General features: G+C 44.4%; 1 protein-coding gene across 1 annotated transcript in view; it reads right to left on the reverse strand.

The window, feature by feature from the left end:
- The window catches only part of IL2RA (interleukin 2 receptor subunit alpha), a 45,290-nt gene that overhangs the window by 3,033 nt on the left and 17,411 nt on the right, over positions 1–24,846 (reverse strand). Inside the window, exons 2-7 of the mRNA XM_024732284.1 lie at positions 11,914–12,096; positions 10,201–10,308; positions 7,595–7,816; positions 6,364–6,450; positions 5,949–6,020; positions 4,685–4,751 (exon numbers count right to left, since the gene is read on the reverse strand). Of these exons, the coding sequence (XP_024588052.1) occupies positions 4,685–4,751; positions 5,949–6,020; positions 6,364–6,450; positions 7,595–7,816; positions 10,201–10,308; positions 11,914–12,096 (739 nt within the window). The remainder of the gene's footprint in view (positions 1–4,684; positions 4,752–5,948; positions 6,021–6,363; positions 6,451–7,594; positions 7,817–10,200; positions 10,309–11,913; positions 12,097–24,846) is intronic.

Consider the following 24,846-nt stretch of genomic DNA (forward strand, 5'->3'; position numbering starts at 1 on the left):
TCAGTAGTTGTGGCTCGCGGGCTGTAGAGTGCAGGGTCAGTAGTTGTGGCGCACGGGCTTAGTTGCTCCACGGCATGTGGGATCTTCCCAGACCAGACCAGGGCTCGAACCCGTGTCCCCTGCATTGGCAGGATTCTTAACCACTGCGCCACCAGGGAAGTCCTTTTCCTCCTTTTTAACTTATGTCCACTGACCTAGTTCATGCTCTCCTCATCCCCTGTGTGGATTTATTCCATCGTAACATAATCAAACTGCCACCACCATTACCCACTGTAACTCTAGCCTCTATTGTGGCCAGACTGTTCAGAGGGCCAGTGCTACCATTTATCGCATAATCGAGCTTCTGTGGCTCGCTGTCGTCCTCAGGATCGGGCCTGAGCTCCTCAGTCTGGCCTGATCTTCCAGGCCTTGGTCCCTGGCCATTCCCACAGCACCACTGTCACCACTGCCCCGTGCACTTTACACCCCAGTGTTCAGAACTGCTAGATCCTCCCAGACGTCCTCGTGCCCTTTAGGCTGCCTTACTTCTCCTCCTGCCCCTCTGACTTGCAGCTTCTCCTGCCGTTCTTTTTTTTCTTTTTTTTGCGGTATGCGGGCCTCTCACTGTTGTGGCCTCTCCCGTTGCGGAGCACAGGCTCCGGACACGCAGGCTTAGCGGCCATGGCTCACGGGCCCAGCCGCTCCGCGGCATGTGGGATCTTCCCGGACCAGGGCATGAACCTGTGACCCCTGCATCGGCAGGCGGACTCTCAACCACTGCGCCACCAGGGAAGCCCTCCTGCCGTTCTTTATCTGGCCACTGGTATCAGCTCTGAAAGCCTTCTGGGTGTCCCCATAGAGGATTAGGTTATTTTCTCTTCGTTCCTGTAACACCTCAACCTTAGGCTTTAACAAATTACATTTAAAGTCTCAATTTTTTTCCCCTTCTCCTCCACTGATCTGTAAGCTCCTGAGAGCAGGGGCCATTCGTATTCATCCTTAGGCCCCTGGCAAGTGCCTGGTACATAGGAGATATTCTCATAGTCATTTTAAAATTGAGATATAATTGACATAGAACATCGTGGAAGTTTAAGGTGTACCGTGTATTGATTTGATACATTTATATATTGAGGTGTAATGAACACTGTGGTGTTAAAACTAACACTTCCATCATATCACATAACTGTCATTTCTTCTTGGTGGTGAGAACATTTAAGATCTAGTCTCTTAGCAACTTTTAAGTATATAATACAATGTTGTTGATTATAATCACCTCTGCTGTGCATTAGATTCCCCAGAACTTATTCATCTTCTAACTGCAAGTTTGTACCCTTTGAGCAGCATCTACGTAGGAGATATCCTATCAAAATTTTTTGGAAGTATACGGAAGACAACAGCTGCCTAAAAGGAATAATAAAACCAATTCGCTGTGCTAAGGGGTTTTCATGAATTGAAAACTCCTAGTTTTCTAGCTGGTGCTGTACCATAAGAACTTTCTGTGGTGATGGGAATGTTTTGTATCTATGTTGTCCAATAATGTGGCCACGTGTGGCTATCAGACACCTGAAATGTGGCTGGTGCAACGCGTAGACCGAATTTTTAATTGCATTTAATTTATTTCAGTTTAAACTTAAATATCCACACGTGGCTAGTGGCAACCCTATCAGACAGTACAATCCTAGACTTCCCCAGCCCTTCCTCAGCCCATGGGAACATCTGGTTACTTCCTAATTTGCTCAGAGCTCCCATGGGGCAAGGCTCCAAGAACTGGTGTGTTGGCAAATGTTTAACAACCAGCTGTCTGAAAAAGGCTGCCTGTTTCCATGGTGTAAAAACTCCCACCACTCCCAGTTTCAAGCTACCTTGAATACAGAGTTGGGGAGAGACGTGCAGTATAAAACCATCATATGGATAGTATTTCCTCGATACAGATACACAGATGCAAATAACCCTGAGAATAAAGTAGTAAAATGCAGTAAAACAATTAGAAAGTGATTAATTTTGAGTACTTATTAACTTTGTTTTCTCTTTTAATAAATTTATTTATTTATTCATTTTTGGCTGCATTGGGTCTTCGTTGCTTTGCGCGGGCTTCTCATTGCGGTGGCTTCTCTTGTTGTGGAGCACAGGCTCTAGGCTCGCGGGTTCAGTAGCTGTGGCTCGTGGGCTGCAGTAGTTGTGGCATGCGGGCTTCAGCAGGTGTGGCTCGCGGGCTGTAGAGCGCAGGCTCAGTAGTTGTGGCGCACAGGCTTAGTTGCCTTGCGGCATATGGGATCTTCTCGGACCAGGGATCAAACCCGTGTCCCCTGCGTTGACAGGTGGATTCTTAGCCACTGTGCCACCAGGGAAGTCCCTGACTTTGTTTTTAATATAATTTATTTAACTGTAAGTTTATATAATTTAATTTTTAACAATGGCTATGCTTAAAAGCAGTTCTCAAAATTCCAGAACATCTAGCTTTTGGCTCTCAGGAGCTGGGGTAAGTCAGCTCCCAGTAATTGCTTTAAAAAATTTTAAAAATCAAATGTAGTATTTCTGTTTGGCCACAAGAGGGCACCATCAGATGAAATTCAATTCTAGGAAGGCTTTTGGACCAGCTCTCTGGGTCAGTTTGAGGTGTCTGTTTAGGTCTCCTGGAAGATTGCAATTCTGGGAGATCTTGGAAACTCATATAGTTTCAGGCAGTTCTTGGTTTCACAACATCAAGTCCAAACCTTTCCCACTCCCAAATAGCTTCATCCCTTTGTGTCCGAAGGTTTGGGTCTTTAAGCTACCAAATACAAAGATCCTTGATAGGTATTAGGTCCTGTCAGTGAGGGAAGGAGAGGATCTGTCTGTGCAGTAAAAATAGCATCTTGGGCAATTTACCTGCATCATCTCACAGAATCCTATAAAAACGCCTCAGGAATTGGCTAACACGTAGAGGGATTGGTAGGTTGCCAGGTATGCGAATAATTCCTAACATGGCAACCCTAGAGGGCTTCTCCTTTGCGTTGCAATCATTTGTGCTTTTTAATTGACAGAAGGAAAACCAGGAGTTTATCGTGGGCCTGATGATCAAGATAAGAATGGAAGGAATCTGATGATTTCTCTCTGGCTAGGCAGGCTGGGGGGTCGGAGGGCTTTGGTTCTAGGCAGAGTGCACCCGGTGAGGAGGGGGTAGGGGATGCCCTGGGAGGTGGGGAGAGTGACAAGCTAGGTCTCCATAGTCCTCTGTCTAAAGGGAGGGAGAGACTGACACTGTGTGTGTGTGTGTGAGAGAGAGAGAGAGAGAGAGAGAGAGAGAGAGAGAGAGAGAGAGTCACGCTCTTGATTCTTAACACTGTTAGTGCAGTGGGTCTCAAAGTTTGGTCCCTGGACCAGCAGCATTGGCATCACCTGGGCATTTGTTAGACGTAAATTTTCAGGCCCTACCCCAGACCTGCTGAATCAGGGACTTTGGGGGTAGGCTTGGCAGGCTCTGCTTTAAGAAGCCCACAGGGAATTAGGAATTTGGGATTAACAGATACTATATATAGAATAGATAAACAATGAAAACCTACTGTGTAGCACAGAGAATTATATTCGGTATCTTGTGATAACCTATAATGGAAAAGAATCTGAAAAAGCATATATATGTGTATTTATATATATCTGAATCACTTTGCTGTAAACCTGAAACACTGTAAATCAACTGTACTTCAATTTAAAAAAACAAGCCCCCCTGGGAGATTCTGATGCACTCATGTTTCAGAACCACGGGTCCAGCTCGGGGTTATCTAAACTGGATGTGTATGTATTAGATGCGACTGAGGAGCTTTTAAAAAGTACTAACATCCCAGTAACAACAGGGCACACAGTACGTACATTGTGGTCCCATTCACATGAAATGTCCAGAACAGGCAAATCCATAGAGATGGAACGTAGATCAGTGGTGGCCAGGGAATGAGGGGGAGGGGTGGAGAATTGGGAAATGTGGGGTTTCTTTTTGGGGTGATGGAATGTTCTGGAATTAGATACTGGTGGTGTATACGCAACAGTGCTGAAAACCACTGAATTACACACTTTAAAATAGTTAAAACGAAGAATTTTATCTCAATTAAAAATTAAAGTACTGATGTCTAGGGCCCACCCAAGCATTGGTATTTTTAAAATCTCACCGGGTTGTTCTCCTCTGCAGCCGGGAGAGTTAATGCAAGTAAGTCCACACGTGGGGTCGCGTGGGTCAGGTTCCCGGCCTAGGGGGCTCTGGTGTGAGCGTCTGCATTGGGGGGTGAGGAGCGCAGGAGAGGACCAGGGCTGACGCTGCCCTTGGTTCTCTGCTGCCAGGTGACAGGGGCAAAGAGGTCCTGGGCACTAGACAGAGGTTGCAGTTTGGGCCTCTGCTGTGCAACCTTGTCCACGTTGCTTAACCTGCCAGAGCTTGTAGCAAAGGTTTCAGGTTGCCATAATGTTCGCAAGATAAGCATGGACCCTGGCATACAGTAGGCGCTCAGTGGATGTTCGCTTCCTTGGCTTTCCCATTTCCCTGTGGCTGTAATTCTGTGGGTCGACTCTGGGAAGGCGTGCACTGGCCAGTTCTCCCTCTGCTGCTCCCCAAACCCCTGGTGGTCAGGGAGGACGGGGGTGGGCTGGGGGGGAACGGGTCCCTGCCCCGGTGCTTTTCTGCGCGGCGCTCCCCCTCCCCCCAGCGTGGGCGGGGCTTCCTTGCCCACCCGGGACTCACCATTTCTGCTGCCAGGTGAGGCCGGTCAGGAGGAAGATGCTGATGAGCAGTAGGATGCAGCCGGCCACTGTGGACGGAGAGGCAGGTCAGGGAAGGGGGCCCCGGGGCTGAGAGAGCCCGTCCCCTTGTATCCGTCCCCACCCCCAGCAAAGGGCTCGCCGAGAGGCGAGCGCTGCGGTTTTTGCCGCCCCTTTTCAGAACGCGGCTCACTCCCGGCAGAGTTTCCCAGGAGGCTCCAGGACCAGGGCCTGGGGGTGTGGACTGGAAGGGCACAAACCTTTCCTCAGGGGGCTCCACTCTTTCTGTGGGGAGCAGCTGACAGGCACCCTCTTCAGAAAGGTTCAGAGTCCCCGGCCTCAGTTAAAGAGGCCGTGAGTGAGGCCCGCGATGGGTAAAAGAAATGTTGAAATATAAAGATGCATGATAAACACTTAGCATCTCCTGAAAGTGTTGTTTCCCAGATGCTTCTTTCCTGTGGTCCTGAAGCTGTCAAGTTATCCATACGTCCATCTGTCTATGTGTCTTAGACGTGCCTCAAAGCCTGTTTTGCTCCACTCACCCCCTCCCCTTATGAGAATAATTGACATGTAACATTGTCTAAGTTTAAGGTGTGCAATGTGTTGCTTTGATACACTTATACATTGCAAAATGTATTGTAATTACCATTTCTTTTTTGGGCCAAGAACATTTCAGATTTACTCTTAGCAACTTTCAAGTCTACAATACAGCATCGTTAGCTGTGATCACCATGCTCTACGTTCGATCTCCATACTTGCTCCACTTCTCACTGGAAGTCTGTGCCCTCTGACACCCGCCTCCCCATTTACCCCACCCCCAGCCCCTGGTCACCAGCATTCTGCTCTGTTTCTAAGAGCTCGGTTTTGGTCTTTGTTTTGTTTTTTTCTCAAAGCCCGTTTTTGCCTCCCACCAGGAAACACCTGGAGTGTTGGTGGCATGCTTCTCTCTTCCGCTGGTTCCACCACATCCCCGCACCCTGGCCTCCCCTCACACGCAGGTGCCGGGTATTTTGTCCTCTAGGATCTGGTCGGGAGGCACTGGTTGGGGCTGGTTTGAGACCTCACTCCTAACTCACTACAACCGGTGCCTGTGATTCCGAGTCATGTTACTATCTGGATTCGTCTTTGACTATTATAAACATTATATAGTGTAAAGAGTTAGTTTATAGTAACTAACCAAGCAACTCACCAACCCACCAAGCAAGCGTCCCCTGGTCTCTGTCTGGTGCACGTTTGTCACTACCCACCTGCGATCTGATACTCGGTTGTAAATATGAACGTATCCATGGTCGCAGCCACTTCTGTGGGTGTTTGGAAATCTGTGCAAAAGAGAGAGAAGGGTGCTAGTCACTGCTGGTCGTGGGGCTGCACAGGGCTGGGAGAGTCCAGGCTTCTTGGGGCTGGGGGCTCGGAAACCACTGGAGAGCTAGGAGAGACCAGGGGAACCTGGGGCCAACATTTGAACATATCGTTCTTCTGCCTCGAGGCGCCGCCCTCATCTTGTTTCTCCTGTGACACTGGCGGTGTTTGAGGACCGGGAGGTTGCACGCAGGTGTGTGATCATCTCTACCACCTACAGGCAGCTCCAGGCCAACTCCTCCCCTTATCCTGCATCATGGTTTAATAGCCAACCTTTTATCTTCCAAGAAACTCCAGCCGTACCTGTGGTACCTGCCATCCTCGTTGTTAAGGGAAAAGACGTTTCACTGCCAGGGGGAGCATCCGTGCTCTCCTGAGGCTCTTCATCACCTGGAGGAGAGAGTAAGGATGCTTGTGGAACAGAAGGTGGGGAGTGGAGGTCTCATGTCCACCCCCTCCCTGGCCTCCTCAGCTGACCCCAGATGCACTAGCTGAGGTGTGAATCTCAGTTCTCGGTTCCCCATTAGGGTCACAGCGAAGTGGCTCGGTGGCCGCAGCAGAGCAGGAGGGAGGGAATTTTGTGATCCTGACCCTGGCTTTCTACAGAACTCAGCAACTTTCTCCCCACGCTGCCTACGCAGCTCTGGTTTCCTTCTGTGGCTTGGAAACGGGTCATCATAATACAAATACCATCAAACCATTAAACGAAGTAGAAATGCACAAAAGGAGAGCTTTTCTCTGTGACAGGTTCCCCGTTGCTCATGGACACGCCTGGCGTGCAGTGTGGCTGGCTCATGGGGGTCAGGCTATGGGAAAGAAGCACAGCAGCCTCCCAGAAGATCCAAGAGGGAGACATGGGGTCTGGGAAGCGGGGGTGAGCGAAGAAACCACTAACACTTAGGGTCAAATGGAAGCGACTTTTGATTGTAGAAATAGTAAGACTATTTCAGAATGAAAATAGCAGAAGACCTCAACGTAGGTGGCTTGTCTGCGTGTATGAAAGAGCGTGCATGCGTGTGCATGTGTGTTTGTGCTTGAAAAATTCCTTTCCCTTCACGTCTGCACTTTGGCAAAGCTCAGGTGGGACTCACACAAGAGGAGGGGGCATGCTAATGGTGTGGCATGGCACAAATAATGGATTTACATTATGTATCAGCAAGTTGGAAATGTGTGCATGGCATGTGGACTTTCCTTTTTGAAAGAGGAAGTTTTGGTAGCTTAGAGTCAGAAGGAAAATTTCAGGATCAGCTAGAAAAGGGGGCAGCAGGATCGCCAGTGAGGTAGCACCCAGGGGCTTCGGAAGACCTTTCTTCCTCTTCTATCTCCTGCTATTTATCCCCATCAGGGTACAGGGGAACTCAGGTGATGAAGACCTTGGAGTTTATCTAGTCTATTTTCTAGAATGAGAAAAAACAGAGGCCCCAAGAGAGGAAGAGACTTGCCCAAGGTCATGTAGCAGGTGGGTCAGGGATTCCAGGCTGGTCCGCCTGACAGAAGCAGCAAGGTGGTGGACCTGGCGGGGGCATCTCCATACCTGGAAACTGACTGTTCTCCCTTTCACTTATGCACCCAAGCTTGGGCTGGGTCCACCTCATGTTCCCATGGATCATCTTGCAGGTGCTCTTGCTAGGGCCTCCCTGTAGGGCCCTGAATCCCTGAGTGCACTGGTAGTAAACTGTCTGCCCCGCCATGAAATGGTAAATTCTCTTCAAAGGTTCACGTTCATGTTCCCATGGTGGAGGCTCCTTGCAGTGACCTGGAAGAGGGAAAGGAAATTCCAAAGGCAAAGCTGGGGAGACATTGTGAGTCCAGGTTGCCTCTTCCTAGAGACTGGACCATGGTTCTTACTCTTTTCTTTGTCCCCTTCCTCCCTCCCTCCCTTCCTTCCTTCCTTCCAGTAAGTATTGATAACATCTATGTGTTAGGACCTTTGCTAGACACGTTGTGAAAAGACATAAAGACCCAGTCCCCCTGCAAGGAGCAGACAGTGGATCTGGAAAGGAAGCACATACAGGCAGAACGTGGTGAGGATGACAGCCAAGAGACAGACGCTTGCTCTCGGAATGCAGAGAGACGAGCAATTACTTCTGCTGATGGTGAGAGATTTGATAAGTAGACAGGTGTGTGAACGGTGGTCTCAGTTTAGGGATAAAGGCAGGCTCAAGCCAATCTGGACCAATGAAGTGTGGAGACCGTCTGGATCCCCACTGCTAAGTGAGTTGCAGCTGGTGGTCATCTTGGGGCCACGGCGGAAGGACTGGGGACAAATCCAAAGCCAGGAGGAGGGGAACACTGAGATGATCTTGGAGAAATGGAGCCTGATCCCTGATCAAGCCATGCCTGAAGCTTGACCCAAGTGGGCCCTTTTAAGGGCTCTGAAAACTCCCATGCCCAGTAACTTTCCACTCACCCAACTAAAACCCAAGCCTGGCTGACCTTTAACCTCAGAGATCATGTCCTGCTCTGATTTAATCCCAGAATCCAACCCCTGCCCCCGCCAAATCTGGACATATGGACCACAGGTCCCTCTAAGCCCAGAAGTGTGAAACTGCATATATGCTCTGACCTTCCACAACCCCAAGGACCCATATAACCTTCCCCCATGCCCTCTGTAACCCTCTGCAGCAGGAGGCCGAGTGGTCCCGTCCAGGGTGGTCTGCTCAGTGCAGCACCTTGCAAATCATGACTGAACGTGTGTTTCAGTCTCAGAATCAAATTGCCTTTACAGTCAGTAAAATTCATAACCGTCTGAACCCATTTGAATTGGGTTTGCTTCTTTCAAGTGAAAACCTCCACATTAAGACAATCTGTGAAGTATCCCTTAGCCAGAGCCAGCTGGTTATCTCTTGAGTAAGGACAGTAAACTTTGACCTCTTGAGAAAACTTTCAATAATTGTGGAAGGTGATGCGGGAGAAACAGAGAGAAACAAATAACTAAATGTGTTCGGAAACCTTGTTCCAGCACAAAGTCAGAGTGGAAAGGGCTGGAAACAGCATGTTGCAGAGTAGTCCTTGGATTAGTCATTGGGTTTTAGTTTTTTTAATTAATAGAAGCTGAAAATAAATTCAGACTAGTTTAAATAATCAGTAGCAAGATCCCTGTTCTAATTCAGGAGACCCAAGGCCTTATTTCAGTCCTATTATGTGAGTTTAGCCAAGTCTTTAAATGTCTCTGTGTCTCAGTTTATTCAGTGAATTGAAGTAATATTTCCTGCTCCCTGATTCACTGGCTTCTGAGGTTCAAATGAGATTATATACAATGTCGTAAAGTTCTTCGTAAGGTTATAAAATTAGCATAGGACCATGGGGTCTTGTAAGGTCAGCTGGTCCCCCACAAGGCTCAGGTTTTCCTAATGGACTCTCTTTCTTCCTGATGTTATGGCTTGACTTCAACATCTTATTTTTTTTTTTTTTTTTTTTTTGCGGTACGCGGGACCTCTCACTGCTGTGGCCTCTCCCGTTGCAGAGCACAGGCTCCGGACGCGCAGGCTCAGCGGCCATGGCTCACAGGCCCAGCCGCTCCGCGGCATGTGGGATCTTCCCGGACTGGGGCACGAACCCGTGTCCCCTGCATCGGCAGGCGGACTCTCAACCGCTGTGCCACCAGGGAAGCCCCAACATTATTAATTTTGGGAAGTTGGGGCAGCAACTCGCTAGGCCACATCCTATTAGCTAGGAGGTGTTTGTCCGCAGCTTCCACAGGCACCAGTGTGGCACCGCCCACTTCACAACTCTGTCCTGTAAGGAATGTCTGGAAGTAAATTGCTTTGCTTGGAGTTCACTGCCTTGTACTTAAGGGGAAAACACAGCATCTCTTTGAGGGCAGGGATGACCGTCTACTCAGGTTTGTATTGTCTGGCCGCAGTGCCTGGCACAGTTTGTCCCCAAACATGCTTTTTGAATTGAATTGAAATGAAGTGAATTGAATTGAGTTCTTTTTGGCCAGTTCCCAAACCCGGAGGCAACCCAGAGCCCAGGTTGGGTGCTGTAAGAGTGGCTTGAAATGCTGAGCAAACAGCCTGCAAACGCTGCACAATAGTTCTCGTCCACATGACATCCTTAGGAAAGAGGACAGCAGGACAGATCCTCCTCCTCTGGGGCACACATCCTGTACCTGCAAGAGAATGGGTCCCCTCTTACCTGGAAGGTTAGCTTGGCCTGTGGGCTGCATTTGGCTCTGCATTTCTGTGGTCTTTTCTTCATCTTTGAGTCCAGGAGTAACTTGTTTTCCTGGAGTCTTAGGGGAGGCTAGAGAGTATGGATGGAATGAAGAAGATAGCTTCACAAAAGTTTAAAAGAGAACACACTCTTCATGTATTCATTTGCTCAAAAAGAGAGTCTTTCTAGGGTCTGTGATGTGCCAGGCAATATCGGGGGATACTGGGGTTATAAAGATGATCCCCACACACCCTGCCCTTGGGGGGCTCTCAGGGGGCCTGTTCCTGGCCAGTGCAGCACTGGCCTGTCAGTCAGGTTTCCTGTACATGATGTCAGTGGCCTACAACGAGTTTCTGAAGGAGCTGAGATTTTTCTGGTGGAATTGTTTGTGTCTGTGTGTCTCTCCAAAAGGGACACCATTCTGGCCATCAACCCCATCAACAGTGTACGTGGGGGTGAGTGTGGTAGCGAGAGGAGCTATTAATTCAACAGCCCGCCCACTCCTCTGTTTCCCAAGGCAGTTCATTTAAAAGTTAGAGAGAGGCCCTCCTAAAGCAATGACAATGGTGCAGCCACTATGGAGAACAGTACGGATGTCCTTAAAAAACTAAAAATAGAGCTACCATATGATGCAGCCATCCCACTCCTGGGTATATATCCAGAAAAGACGAAAACTCTAATTCAAAAAGATACATACACCCCAATGTTCATAGCAGCACTATTTACAATAGCCAAGACATGGAAGCAACATGTCACTGACAGATGAATGGATAAAGAAGATGTAGTATGTGTGTGTGTGTGTGTGTGTGTGTGTGTGTGTGTGTGTATAGTGGAATACTACTCATTCATAAAAAAGAATGAAATAACGCCATTTGCAGCAACATGGATGGATCTACAGATTATCATACTAAGTGAAGTAAGTCAGTCAGAGAAAGACAAATATCATATGATATCTTTTATGTATGGAATCTAATCAATAGTGCTTATAAACTTATCTACAAGACAGAAACAGACTCACAGACATAGAAAACAAACGTATGGTTTCCAAAGGGAAGAAGTGTGGGAGGGATATATCAGGAGTATGGGATTAACAGATACACACTACTATATATAAAATAGGTGAATAACAAGAATTTACTGTAAAGCACAGGGAACTATATTCAATATCTTGTAATAATCTATAATGGAAAAGCATCTGAAGAAGTGTGTGTATACACAAAACTGAATCACTTTGCTGTACACCTGAAACTAACACAACATTGTAAATCAACTATACCTCAATTAAAAAACTGTGATAAAATATGCATAACATAAAATGGACCATAGTAACCATTTTTAAGTGTACAGTTCAGTGGCATGAGCTACATTCACATCATTATGAACTAGAATTATTTTTAGTTGTTTAGTAATTATTAGTGTAACGTCTGTCCTCCCTCCCTCCACCCGAAGTATAGGTTCCTTGAGGGCTGGATCTGTCATATCCCTAAGTATCTGGAACAGGCCTTGGAACTAGGAGACACTCATTCAATATCTGTTCAGTGAATGACTATTCTGGGAACCACCAACATTAGTTTCCACGTAGATGGCGCGGCCAGTTTTTGTCTGTAGGGCCGTGCGAATAATAGTTGAAGCCCTGTCTCCCTCTTTGCTACAGTTTTTCTCCTTCCCTCCGGGGTTATAAATGGGAACACTTACAGGTGCTGTCACAGTGGCATCTGTTTTCCCAGGCAGAGTGGCTGGAGTTTCCTGTGCAGCGCATGAAGGGCGACCTTCTGCGGAAGCCTTTCTTGCAGTCACAGTTTATCATGGTGCCCACCTCATACCTGAGGACCTTGAACATGGCGTTTCTGAGACTCGGTGGGTCTTCAAGACAAGCATCTGCCAAGACAAAAAGGCACCTTCGGAGTCCAGGAGCTTCCAAACATGGGCGTATGATCGAATCACACGTTCCTTCGCTCGATTTAAGGGGTTTGTATGTACCCCACTGTTTCCTGGAGAGAAACTAAGGCTGTTGAAGTTTCTTTAGAAACCTTCATATCAGAGATGGTTCAAAATTTAACTTCAGCCAAGTTCATCTCCAAACTATAGTGTCTTTCAAACTAAATGAATAGAAACGAATGAGGTTTTATTCTGAATATGCCTCCTGCTGAGCAAGTATAGAATGAGGGGGCACAAGGGACATGAGCAGAGGGAGGGACGAACCACATTGATTTAATTGAGGGATGAGATGTGTCTGTGAGAAATACTTTGAAGGAAATAAAGATTGTCCAACTTTCTGTAATTAATGATTCTGTAAGGTTGTTTATCTTTGAAGAAATATTTGTAAAGTGCTTCACTCAATGTCTGGTGAGTAGGAAATGTATGTTTCTCACCCACCTACCCACCTCTAAGTTTACCAAATTCCTTCTCACACCACGAAGACCTGACCCTCCCTAGCCCCCCACAATAGTCACTGGCTTCCCACTAAAGACACTTGAATAGTTGAACACCCAACTATTATGGGAGGAAAAGGTGCTGGTCTCATCAGAGCAATGATTCCATTGTATATCTCGCGACAAATTCTCCTGCTTCAAGAGACGAGATTTTTCAGGAAAAAGTCACAGGCTGGATAAAGGAAGCGGACAGGAAGGACCACAGGAAACAGAAAAAAGGGAGGCAGCCAGGGCTCCCACATCTGGCCTTGCCACCCAGCAAACGGGCACAGGGTCCGGGCAGGTTGCTGCACTCGCTGCTGGCAGAGGACCATCTGCCTATCGTCTGTTAATCACTCAGGGCGGAATGGAGCTTCTCTGAGCCCTCACAGTCCGCCCAGCATCTTGTCATCCTGGAGACCACCCCCAACCAAGATGCGGGACCCTCCTGACACCCTTAAGAAGGTGAGGTGAGGGGCTTCCCTAGTGGCGCAGTGGTTGAGAGTCCGCCTGCTGACGTAGGGGACACGGGTTCGTGCCCCTGTCCGGGAAGATCCCACATGCCGCGTAGCGGCTGGGCCCATGAGCCATGGCTGCTGAGCCTGCGTGTCCGGAGCCTGTGCTCCGCAATGGGAGAGGCCACAACAGTGAGAGTCCCGTGTATCGCAAAAAAAAAAAAGAAGGTGAGGTGAACCTGGACAGCTTGTCCCACCTCTAACCAAGAAGGGACTACACAAAAGCAGTTTGAATAGCTCACTGGGCCAGCAGTTGTAGAGGAACATGTAAAATAATGTAAATTCCAGGAATTATAATAATCATAAGGCAAGAAACACAGCATGGTGGAAAGAGGAGAAGGATAGGTTTCTAAATTGTAGTTCTACCAGCTTACTAGCTATACAGCTTTATTGTTTTTACGTATCTAAGACTTGGCTTCCTTTTTTGTAAAATGGGTATAATAATTATTTTACTGATTTCTTTTAAATATTACATGAAATAACATATTAAGGTAACTTGCAGAGCACCTGGCACATAATAGGCATAGAATAGATGCTAGTCAGTTGCAAACTATCATATATAGAATGGATAAACAACAAGATCCTACTGTATGACACAGGGAACTATATTCAATATCCTGTGATAAACCATAATGGAAAAGAACATGAAAAAGAATGTATATATGTATGTATAACTGAACCACTTTGCTGTACAGCAGCAATGATCACAACACTGTCAATCAACTGTACTTCAATAAAATTAATTTAAAAAGAAAAAGAAAAAGAAGAATAGGTACTAGTTCCGCTCCCTTTTTTTCCTGTCCAGAAAAAGAAAATGTCCAGATAGAGACTGGGCTGAGTTTTACCTTAACCCTTAACTCCTGCAAAAGTTCATCTCTCCCTACAGCCCATGTCATCAGTACCATTCGCTGGCACTTATCATACATCAATACCAACGAACAATTTAAGTATCGGAAGGTAAATCTGTTGCTAAAACAAGATGTGTGTAATAATCAGAAAAGCCAAATGAAGGAAGAAGGCAAGGATGTTCCCTGTTACCACTGCTTTTCAGCATCATATTGGAAGTCCTAGCTAATACAGTTAGAAAAGAAAAGGAAACAAAAGGTATCCAGATTGGGATGGAAGAAATAAAACTTTGTTTGTAGAAGACATGTTATCTATGTAGAAAATCTGAAAGAATAGACCAAAAATAAAACCTCCTCATACTAATAAGTGATTACAGCAGGGTTACAAGATACAAAGCTAATATACAAAAGTCAACCACTTTGCTAAATACCAGCAATGACCAAGAGGAAATTGAAATTAGAAGCACAATACCATTTACATAAGCACCCAAAAAATGAAGTACTTCGGTATAAGTAAAGAGAAAAAAAATATGTACAAGATTACATGAGGAAAAACTATAAAACTCTGATGAAATAAATCAATGAAGAGCTAAATAAATGGAGAGATATTCCATGTTCATGGATAGGAAGATTCAATATTGTCAGTATGTTAGTTCTTCCCAACTTGATCTATAGATTCAAGGCAATCCCAATAAAATGCCCAGCAACTTAATTGGTGGATGACAACAAACTGAATCTAAGTTTATATGAAGAGACAAAAGACTCAGAATAGCTAACACAATATTGACTGAAAGGAGCAAAGTTGGAGGACATACTACCTGACTTCAAGACTTACTATAAAGTTACATTAATCAAGACAGTGTGGTATTGGTGAAAGGATAGACAGATAGATCAGTGGAACAGAATAGAGAGTCCAGAAATAGACCAACTGATCTTTGACAAAGGGGCAAAGGCAATACAATGGAGCAAAGATAGTCTTTTCAACAAATGGTGCTAGAACAACTGGACATTCCACATGCAAAAAAAAAATCTAAACACACATCTTATGTCCCTCACAAAAATTAACTCAAAATGGATCACAGACCTAAAAGTAAAACACAAAACTATAAAACTCCTTGAAGATAATATAGGAGAAAATCTAGATGACCTTGGGTTTGGTGACAACTTTTTAGATGCAACACCAAAGGCACGGTCCATGAAGAAAAGGATTGAGAATCTGGACCCCATTAAAATAAAAAAATTTCCAGAGATTGGCACAACATTGTAAATAAACTATACTTCAGTAAAAAAAAAAAAGTAAAAGAAAACAAACAAAAAAAAGGAGTAGGGTGTTTGTTTTTGTGTTATTTTCTTGTTACCATATGCTTTAAAAAAAATAAATTCTGATTTAACGGAAAAAAAAATTTCTGCTCTTAAGAGACACTGTCACGAGAATGGAAAGACAAGCCACAGACTGGGAGAAAATATTTATGTGATAAAGGGCTGTTATCCAAAATATACAAAGAACTCTTAAAACTCAACAATAAGAACCCTGATTGAAAAAAATGGGCCAAAGTCCTGAACAGACACCTCACCAAAGAAGATATACAGATGGCAAATAAGTATATGAAAAGATGTTCCACATCATGTCATCAGGGAAATGCAAATTAAAACAACAATAAGATGCCACGGCACACCTTTAGAATGACCAAAATTCAGAACACCTAATGCTGGTGAGGATGTGATGCAACAGAATCCCTCGTACATTGCTGATGGGAAAGCAAAATGGTACAGACACTTTGGAAGACAGTTTTGGCAGTTTCTTACAAAACTAAACATACTCCTAATGTACCATCCCGCCATCATGCTTCTTGGTATTTACCCAAAGGAGTTGAAAAGCTGAGTCCACAAAAAAACCTGCACACGGATGTTTCTAGCAGCTTTATTAATAATTGTCAAAATTTGGAAGCAATCTTAGATGTCCCTCAGTAAATGAGTGGATAAATAAACTGTGGTACATTCAGACAATGGGATGTTACTCAATGCTAAAAAGAAATGAATTCTCAAGCCATGAAAAGACATAGAGGAAACTTTAATGCGTATTACTAAATGAAAGAAGACAATCTTAAAAGGCTATACACTGTATGAGTCCAACTATATGACATTCTAGAAAAGGAAAAACTATGAAGGTCGTAAAAAGAATTGGTAGGTTGCCAGGGGGTAGGGAAGAGGAAGGGATGACTATGTGGAGCACAGAGGATTTTTAGGGCAGTGAAATTACTCTGTAGGACACCATAATGATGGATACCTATTAGTCCAAACCCATAGAATATACAACACCAAGAGTGAACCCTAATGTAAACTATGGACTTTAGGCAACGATGATGCATCAGTGTAGGTTTATCAATGGTGACAAACGTACAATCTGGTGGGGGATGTTGATAATGTGACAATGGGGGAGGCTGTGCATGTGTGATGTCAGGAGTATATGGGAAATCTCTGTACCTTCTGCTCAATTTTACTGTGAACCTAAAGCTGTTCTAAAAAGTAAAGCCTATTTAAAAAGAACAACTTACAAGCACACAATGGACATTCCCTGAGCTAGATAAAATAATTGAAGGGAAAAAGAAAAACAGCCCATGAGGACTTCTGCTTCCGACCATGACAAAATTTATCTTCCTGCTGAAAGCAACTTTAAAACCAGACAAAATATGTGAACAAGAGTTTGCAGGCATTTAGCAACGGGCAGTGCAGCACAGCATTATTTGAGAGGAAGGAAGCACATGAAGTGAGCCCACCATTGCCATGGCTCTCCTCCTGGGGCACTTTCCTGCCAGGTAGCACCAAAGTGGAGCCAGCAGAGTGGTGGCCTCACTGACCTGAAGAGGGAAAAAATCAGAGCCCTAGGCTGCTGGCATGGGTGGAATTTGTGGGATGGGGCTCTAGAGAGGAGGGGGGCAGAAGTGTGTGTGAGGATACTCTTCGGGTTTTTAATCCAGCAGCTGGGCTGAATATGAACAGGGCAGGACCCTGTGACTTAGAACCAACTCCCTGCTGTGGAGACTGAGAGAAGAATAGTTATACCAAATTTTATTTACAAAAACAGGCATCTGTTTGTTGCCTGTTGCCAGGTGTGGCTATATTTATATCAGAGAGTAGATTTCAAAGTAAGAAACATTAGTCACAGATGACTTGGTTGGTTACATGAAATTACCGAGAAATCTCCAAAATAACTATGAGAACTTATCAAATTTAGCGATCTCAATATACAAACATCACTTGTGGTTATACAGTGAGCAACCAATTAGAAAATTAAAAATTTTAAAACAATCCCATTTACAATAGTATGAAAAGACATAACATACTCAGGAATAAATTTACTGAAAACTCACAAGGCCTTTAAACTGAAAGTTCTGAAACACTGCTAACATAAAGAATTATATAACTGGAGAAATGCACAATATTTATGGATTGGGAGACTTTTTTTTTTTTAAAGATGTCAACTTATCTTAAATTGATCAATAAACTCAATGCAATTACAATAAAAAAAATCCAACACACTTTTTGGCAGAAATTTGGCAAGACACAAAGACCTAGACTTTTAAGACAATCTTAAAATGATGTACAAATTTGGAGAATTCATGTCATCTGATATCAAGACTTTCTATAAAGCTTCAGTGACCAGGACAGTACATATTGATAAAAGATAGACAAATAGAATAATGGAACAGAATAGAAAATCCAGAAATAGACTGACATAGGTATATTCAGGTGATTTTTTGCAAACACACCATGGCAATTCAATGAGGGAAGGGAAAATCTCAACAAATGCTTCTGGAACAAGTGATAATTGTATAGGGAAAAAAGAACTTTACTCCACATACAAAAATTAATTTTATTGTATATTTAAACATAAAAGATCCATCCATACACCAAATCCATACATTATAGATGTAAACATAAAAGATAAAACTATTACGTTTCTAAAAGAACATAAAGGCGAATAGCTTTGCAAGCTAGGGATAGGCAAAGATTTCCTAGGGAAGACACAAAAAGCACTAACCATAAAATAATAGTAAATGTAAAACTTCTGCTCTTCCTAAGGCATTAAGAACATGAAAAAATGAATGCTGCAGGTAGACTGGGAGAAAAATCTTTGCAACACATATATCTGACAAAAAGACTTGTGTCCACATTATACAAAGAACTACAAATCAATACTAAAAGTCAAACAACCCAATAAGTAAATGGGCAAAGACTTGAATGGTCACTTCTCCAAAGAAGATATCTGATTATCAATAAGCACTTGAAAATGTGCAGAAGACATCATTAGATATCAAGAAAAAGCAAATTGGAAACCACCATGAAATAGTCCATTAGAATGGGTAAAATGGATAAAAGACTGACAACACCAAATGTTGGCAAGGAGCTACTGGAACTCACTTCCATTACTGTTGGGAGTGTAAAATAATGCCCAAACTCAAAGTTTTTAAAATGAAGTTAAATATATACCTGCCCTATGATCCAGCCGTTCCACTCCTTGGTATTTATCTAAGAGGAGTGAAAGCACATATCTACAAAAAGACTTAAGCAAAACATTTATAGTAGCTTTGAATAATCTCAAAAACATTATGTTGAACAAAAGAAGACAGACACAAAATACACACACTGTTTGATTCCATTTATATGAAGTTTACGAAAAGACAAAACTAGTATGCAGAAAGAAGTCAAAGTAGTGGTTGCTTGTGGTGGGTGGGGATTGACTGGAAGGAGACAGTAGGGGGATGGAAACATGAGTGTACATCTTTGCCCTGCTGACAAATTGAAATTATAATGGACTTGTCACAGTTCAAGTCTGGGGGCCATTGAGGACCTGGTCTCAGACATGTCCCTGCACCACTGAGAACTTGAATTTTCTCTGAACTGCATCAAACTTAAGGACACCACCAGCCACTTTCAAAACAATATCTGCCCGCAGCTGCAACCTTATGGTCTCAAGGTCTCCCCTTGAAATTATGCAACCATTTCAGACCCCAACCAATTCTTACTCAATAAGCACCCTTACTGCTTGCCAGCTCCAATTATAATTCTTGATAGGCAACTCATGTCACTAACTGTAACCTTGTGGGGTTTTGCCTTTATAAGTGTCCCTTATTTTGTAGCTGGGGAAACAATTCAAGGTCTTCTTGAATCTGTGTCACTGGGGCATTCCTAACAAACCCCAAGTAACACCTTTTTATTTCAATCAGGTCTCCGTTTCTGAAATTTTGGTTAACAGCCCAGACTCGTCAAATTGTATACTTCAGATCTGTGCATTTCACCACATGTAATTTTACTTCAAAAAAATCATTAAGAAGTATATTGTGCAATTCTCGTGATTATCCACTAGCACAAATAATCAAGGATTGACCTCAGCCGCATTTGGAATCTGAGGACTCAACCACAAACCAAGAGAGTTTCTAAACACAGAAATTTGAAAGGAAGGCAGACAGATTGCCTTCGGGGCAACTTTGTGTCCTTAAAAACTATTTACATGATGATGTGCTTTTCTAAATTAGGCCATGGGAATTTCCAGGACCATCATAAATTAGCCTGAGCATCTGAGGAGGTCATGCGGGTACAAGAGAAATTTCCAGAACTTCTTACTCCCACAGACTTGCCTTTTATAAAAGCATCTTTCCTGGAATCTAGAAGCACTGAAACCTCCCTGGTCTATAGCTAAGAACTAGTAAAGAACTTGACTATAACCCTTTTCCCTGGAACCACGTGAAGAGTGTTCCAAGTATCACCTGAAGAAAGTGTGTGTTGGGGGCAGGGGAGCGTGCAGGAAATGTAGACCTGGGGTGTGGGCGGTGTTTCTTTTAACAGGAATAAATCTGGGATTTTTAAAAGCCCTTCTCAGGGCGGTGTCGTAAAAGAAACAGCAGTACAACATCTTAAAAAAAAAGGATGAAAACACTTTATCTCTCCTGAAATCTTGCAGAGGAACATTGAAGGGCAGTTCTGTTTATGTGACCCAGCAAAATGTCTTTACAGCCTCCTTCCCCATATTATCACTTACAAATTTTCACACAGCGTGGCAGCTGCCCTCATTCTCTAGTTTTACTCCAAAAGCTCTAAAATTTCTCGAAATTCAGCAAACAGGGGCTGTTTTCTGCCTTTACTCCTGCACCCACCTTTCCAGATCTATTTCTTGCTTCCACCAGAGGCTCTGACTTTCTAACAGAAATTATTCTCTCCTCTCAGCTCTGGCCCATTCTCCCAGCTCAGGAGGCAAATGCAGAATATTTTTTGGAAGGTGGGAAGGGAAATGTTTTTCTCTCTGTCATTTTTAAGTATTGGTGCATTTCCAGATTGGATGCCATTTTCTCTTCTGAGAGTTTTGAAAGGGTGTGCTGCCTGCAGATTGGAGGAAAAAGTTGAGACTACTAGCCTCGTGTTGGGACTTGGGGTGAATGCTCAGAGCTGGGACACTGGGGCCCCTGGAGGGGTCCTACCATGGGCTCCGAGGAACATTGATGTGGTCTTGCCTCCTACCTTTTATGTAGGCAGAGGGGAAAGAGAGCCAGTAATTATCATTCCTCCTGAAAAATCCCAAGGGATTTTCCCGAAGGCCTTGCATTGAGAGTTAAACTGAGCTCTTCCGATGTTGAAAGTGTTTCACATCTTATGTCAAATTTTTGCTAAGAATGGTAACTGGAAAGACACAGGCAGGACCTCATATGTCCCACCCCCTGTGCCCACCCAGCCTCCATCCCTGTCCCTGAAACACTGTCCCAGGTGCATCCTCCCTTGGAATATTTGTAGGCTTGCGGCCTCCAGGAATTCCCGGCTCAACTGAAATGCAGGAATTCATGGCTGCCTTTGACTTCTTCAGCCGACATTAGCGACAGTAATTGAGAGCCACCTTGCTCTGGGCTGTGTCACCGCACAGGTCTGGGAGGAAGGTGGCTGAGGGTGACGGACCCTGGGACACGCTTCGCCTTTTTTTCTGTGTTGTTTTGCCTTTTGTTTTCCCTCCACTGAATTGCTAGAGGCTCATCTCCTCCATCTCACCACGCCCATGCTAGGGAGGGAAAGATTAGGCATTCGTAGGTTACACAGCAACAGATTTAGGGATTCAGACCAGCTTTTCTGTCTCCCAGGCGTCTGCTCTCTCCTTTCCGCCACTGTTCCCAGAAGGACAGTCGTACAGCTTCTACTGCTTGGGTTTCCAATAAAAGATGAGAAACTTGGTGAAACAAGGCACTCCCTTCTCTTCCTCTAAGTGGCCTGTCACTCACTGAGATAAGAGATGCAGACCAGGGCTTCCTGATTGGATCTGGAATGCTGACACCCTTTCTCTCATTTAGCATATGACCTCAACTCCACTCCCCTAAATAAAGCTACCCCTTGGTGTCTTGCTGTTTTGTTTTTAGAAGGGAACAGAACTAAGGTAAATTTTGTGCCGATATATTTTTGTGTTCCTCGAGTTAACCAGAAATATCAACACCTGGAAGGCAGTCGGTCCTTTGAGCTGGGAAGTTGGTTTCCTACAGCTGGTAGGACTCTGCTTCACTTGTTCACAGCAGAGCTTCTCAAACTTTAATGTGTGTACACGTGGCTTGGGGGGCTTGTCAAATGCACATTTGGGCACAGTGGGGTGAGTGTGGAGGCTGAAACTATTTCTCTCAAGCGCCCCAATGCTGCAGGGGCTGTAGCCGCACTCAGCACCCAGCAGTGGCTGCCCGTCTTCCCCCCTCTTCTGCCCCCTCTGGAGGGCCTGCCTCCCCAAGGGGACCGAGAGCGGGGCCCTCAGGCGGGGCTGAATCTGCTTACAGAACACTTCGTTTCCAGGCAAAGCATCTAAAAGGGTGCAGTGAGAGCTCCCCTGGCTGGAGGAAAGGTGGGTGGGTGAAAATGGCTGTGGGCAAGGTGATTTTTTAAAAAAATTCTTTTCTGATGTTGTTCAAAATGAGAGAGCACTGATCTGGCCCTTGTGGCCTGTGTAACGTGAAAGATAAGGAAAAGGAAGGGGCTTCAAAAGGATGTGGACAGGGTCTGAGATAAGATTCTTTGCTCTGTGGATGAATCAAGGTCAAGTTTTGTTTACCCGTACAGCCCAGCCAGCACTGAGTGCATGGCTTCATCTTTGTGTCCTTCTGCTTGGCCGTCTATACAATAGGGATCGGGGATGAACATTAGAATAACTCACTAAGCACAGAAACGTCTAGATGATGATTTACTAAGCTTTATGCAAGGGACATAGGAGTCCATCAAGAGTTTGGGGCACTGGATAAAGAAATTGTGTAGTTTTTGACCTAAAGACATTCATCTTCTGTGTCAGATCTGAGAAGAAGCCCAAGATATACCTAATGTCAAGACAAGTCTCCAAATTCCTTGGGAAATCCACCCAGCAGTCTGAGCCTTATAGAAAGCGGGTGTTTTGGGTTCAAAATAAAATATTATAGGACTTGTTGACTATTCCTCTCAATAGGATCTCAGGATCTGAGAGCTGGGAGAAACCCCAAAGATGATTTAGGTTAATCTCCCCTTTTGTTGATAAGGAAACAGGCTGAGTGCCGTTCCTCCAATTGTGGCAAACCTGGGAGTAGAACGGAGCCCTGACTCCCAGTTCAGTGCTTTTTCATCATTATCTTCAGAAACGAGTATGCTTCTCACCCTGCTATGGAAGGTTCTCTCTAGCTAGGAGTTAGAGCTATGTCTAAAGTATCTGGGTTACTGGGAAGTGTTTGTGAGATGTTGTGGTTTAATTCAGATCATTATCTTTGAAGTCAGAGAGCTCAGGTCCCCCATTTGGGGCTATTTATATAATAGTAACTCACATCTGAGCCCTGCCTGTGTGCTGCTCACTTGTAGAGATCACCTTCCATGCTCACTACAACCCTCAAAGGGACATGTTGTCACCCCACTCTGTACAGCAGGAGATTGAGTTTCAGAGAGATTCAGTCAATCGCCCAGGTCACACAGCTCAAGGTAATGGGATCAGAATCACAAGAAAGCCCACTATCGTTGCCCTCATGTCTACCTTTAAAAAAAAATCTCACTTTTACTTCCAGGAAATTCTTTCAAATAGAAAACATAAATGTCTCAGGAAGAAGCAAGGAAGAAGAGGACAGAGTGTGGAGAAAAGGTTTGCATGGACCTCAGGTCGCCGTAAAAGCTCAGAGGGCGATGCAGTTGGTTTCTCTGTAGGAGTAAGATTCAAAATGTTGAACAAGCAGGGTAGCAGGGTCAGGAACCAAGGATGCCAATGAGGATGAAGCCGAGGGTCCTGGAGCCCTGTCTGCCACACAGTAACCCTTCAGTGCTGATATGTGGGAGGAGCCAGGGGAATGAGTAGGGAGGGTCATTTGACAGGTTCAAAGCAGCAGGTGTTTACCAACAAGCTTGGAAGTATTTCAAATTTTAACCACCAGTATGACGAAGGCAGTGATTCTCAAACCTTTTGGTATCAGGACCCCTTTATACTCTCAAAAATTACTGAGGACCGCCCCCCCAGCAAAGCTTTTGTTTTTGTGGATTATGTCCATCATTGTTTGCCATATTAGAAATTAAAACTGAGAAAGTTTGAGTACATGTTTATTAATTACTTTCTGACTTACTTCACTCTGTATGACAGACTCTAGGTCCATCCACCTCATTACAAATAGCTCAATTTCTATTAATTCATTTTTAAGTAACAGTAACAAGCCCTCACACATATGAACTAATCTGATCCTGACAACTGTACTATGAAGTGGACATTATCATGATTACTGCCATTTTACAAATGAGACATCAAGGCACAACGAGGTTTGGAGAATTGCCTGAGGTCACCCAGCGAGGTCGCCCAGCTAGAGGACCCACAGGGATGGAGCTGGAGGCTCATCTAGGCTTCCGAGCCATGGTCTTGACAGGATGCTGTACTGCCTCTTCTAAATTGCTACCTCTAGCCCTGAGCTCTAGTCTAGACAGAATGCCTTCCGCCTTTCCATCTGGCCATCCTCTGGTACTTCAACTCTGTTCAAAGCTTCTAGGTGAAGATACTATTTCTTCTTCTACTTAACATTGCCATTGGGGTTTTAGTCAATTCAATCAGATGAAAGAATGTAGGGGCATAAAAACTAGAAAGAAAAGAAATAAAGCTATCTCTGCTTGCAGATTATACGGTAGTGTGTCTAGTAAACCCAAGAGAATCAATGGTGGGAGTAATAAAATAATGAAATAATTTTAAAAGAGAGCAATCGAGAGTGATACTAAAGAAGTGTGGCATGGGGTGGGTAGGGAAGAAACACCTTTTTTTTACAGGATAATGCCAGCTAAGGAATGCAGAAAGATGGATCACAAGGGAATTGTGTGCAGAAAGGTGGATCTCAAGGGAATTATGTGCAGAAAGATGGATCATAAGAGAATTACGTGCAGAAAGGGAATTAAGTTGAGTGAAAAAAAGCCAGTTTCAAAGGTTACATATTGTGTGATTCCATTTATTTTGCAGTCTTAAAAATGACAAAATTATAGAGATGGAGAGCAGCTTAGTGTCTGCCAGGGATTAGGGAGGAAGGAGGCCTGTGGCTATGGCCATGATAGGGCAGCGGGAAGGATCCTTGTGAAGAGAACTGCTGTGTATCTTGGCTCTGGTGATGGTCACATGAATCTACACATGTGGGACAGTTGTGTAGAACCAAAGACACACATGCACGGATGAGAGCATATAAAATTGGTGAGATCTGAGTAAGACTGATGGATTGTAGCGAGGTCAATTTCCTGGTTGTGATATCATGCTATAATTTGGAGGTAAATTGAATGAAGGCTCTATTGGATCTCTCGATATTATTATTTACAACTGCATGTGAGTCTATAATTATCTCAAAATAAAAAGTTAAAAACACAGATTTA

Source organism: Neophocaena asiaeorientalis, unplaced genomic scaffold, assembly GCF_003031525.2.
Source record: "Neophocaena asiaeorientalis asiaeorientalis breed wild unplaced genomic scaffold, Neophocaena_asiaeorientalis_V1.1 scaffold176, whole genome shotgun sequence".
In the NCBI taxonomy this organism is placed as follows: Eukaryota; Metazoa; Chordata; class Mammalia; order Artiodactyla; family Phocoenidae; genus Neophocaena; species Neophocaena asiaeorientalis.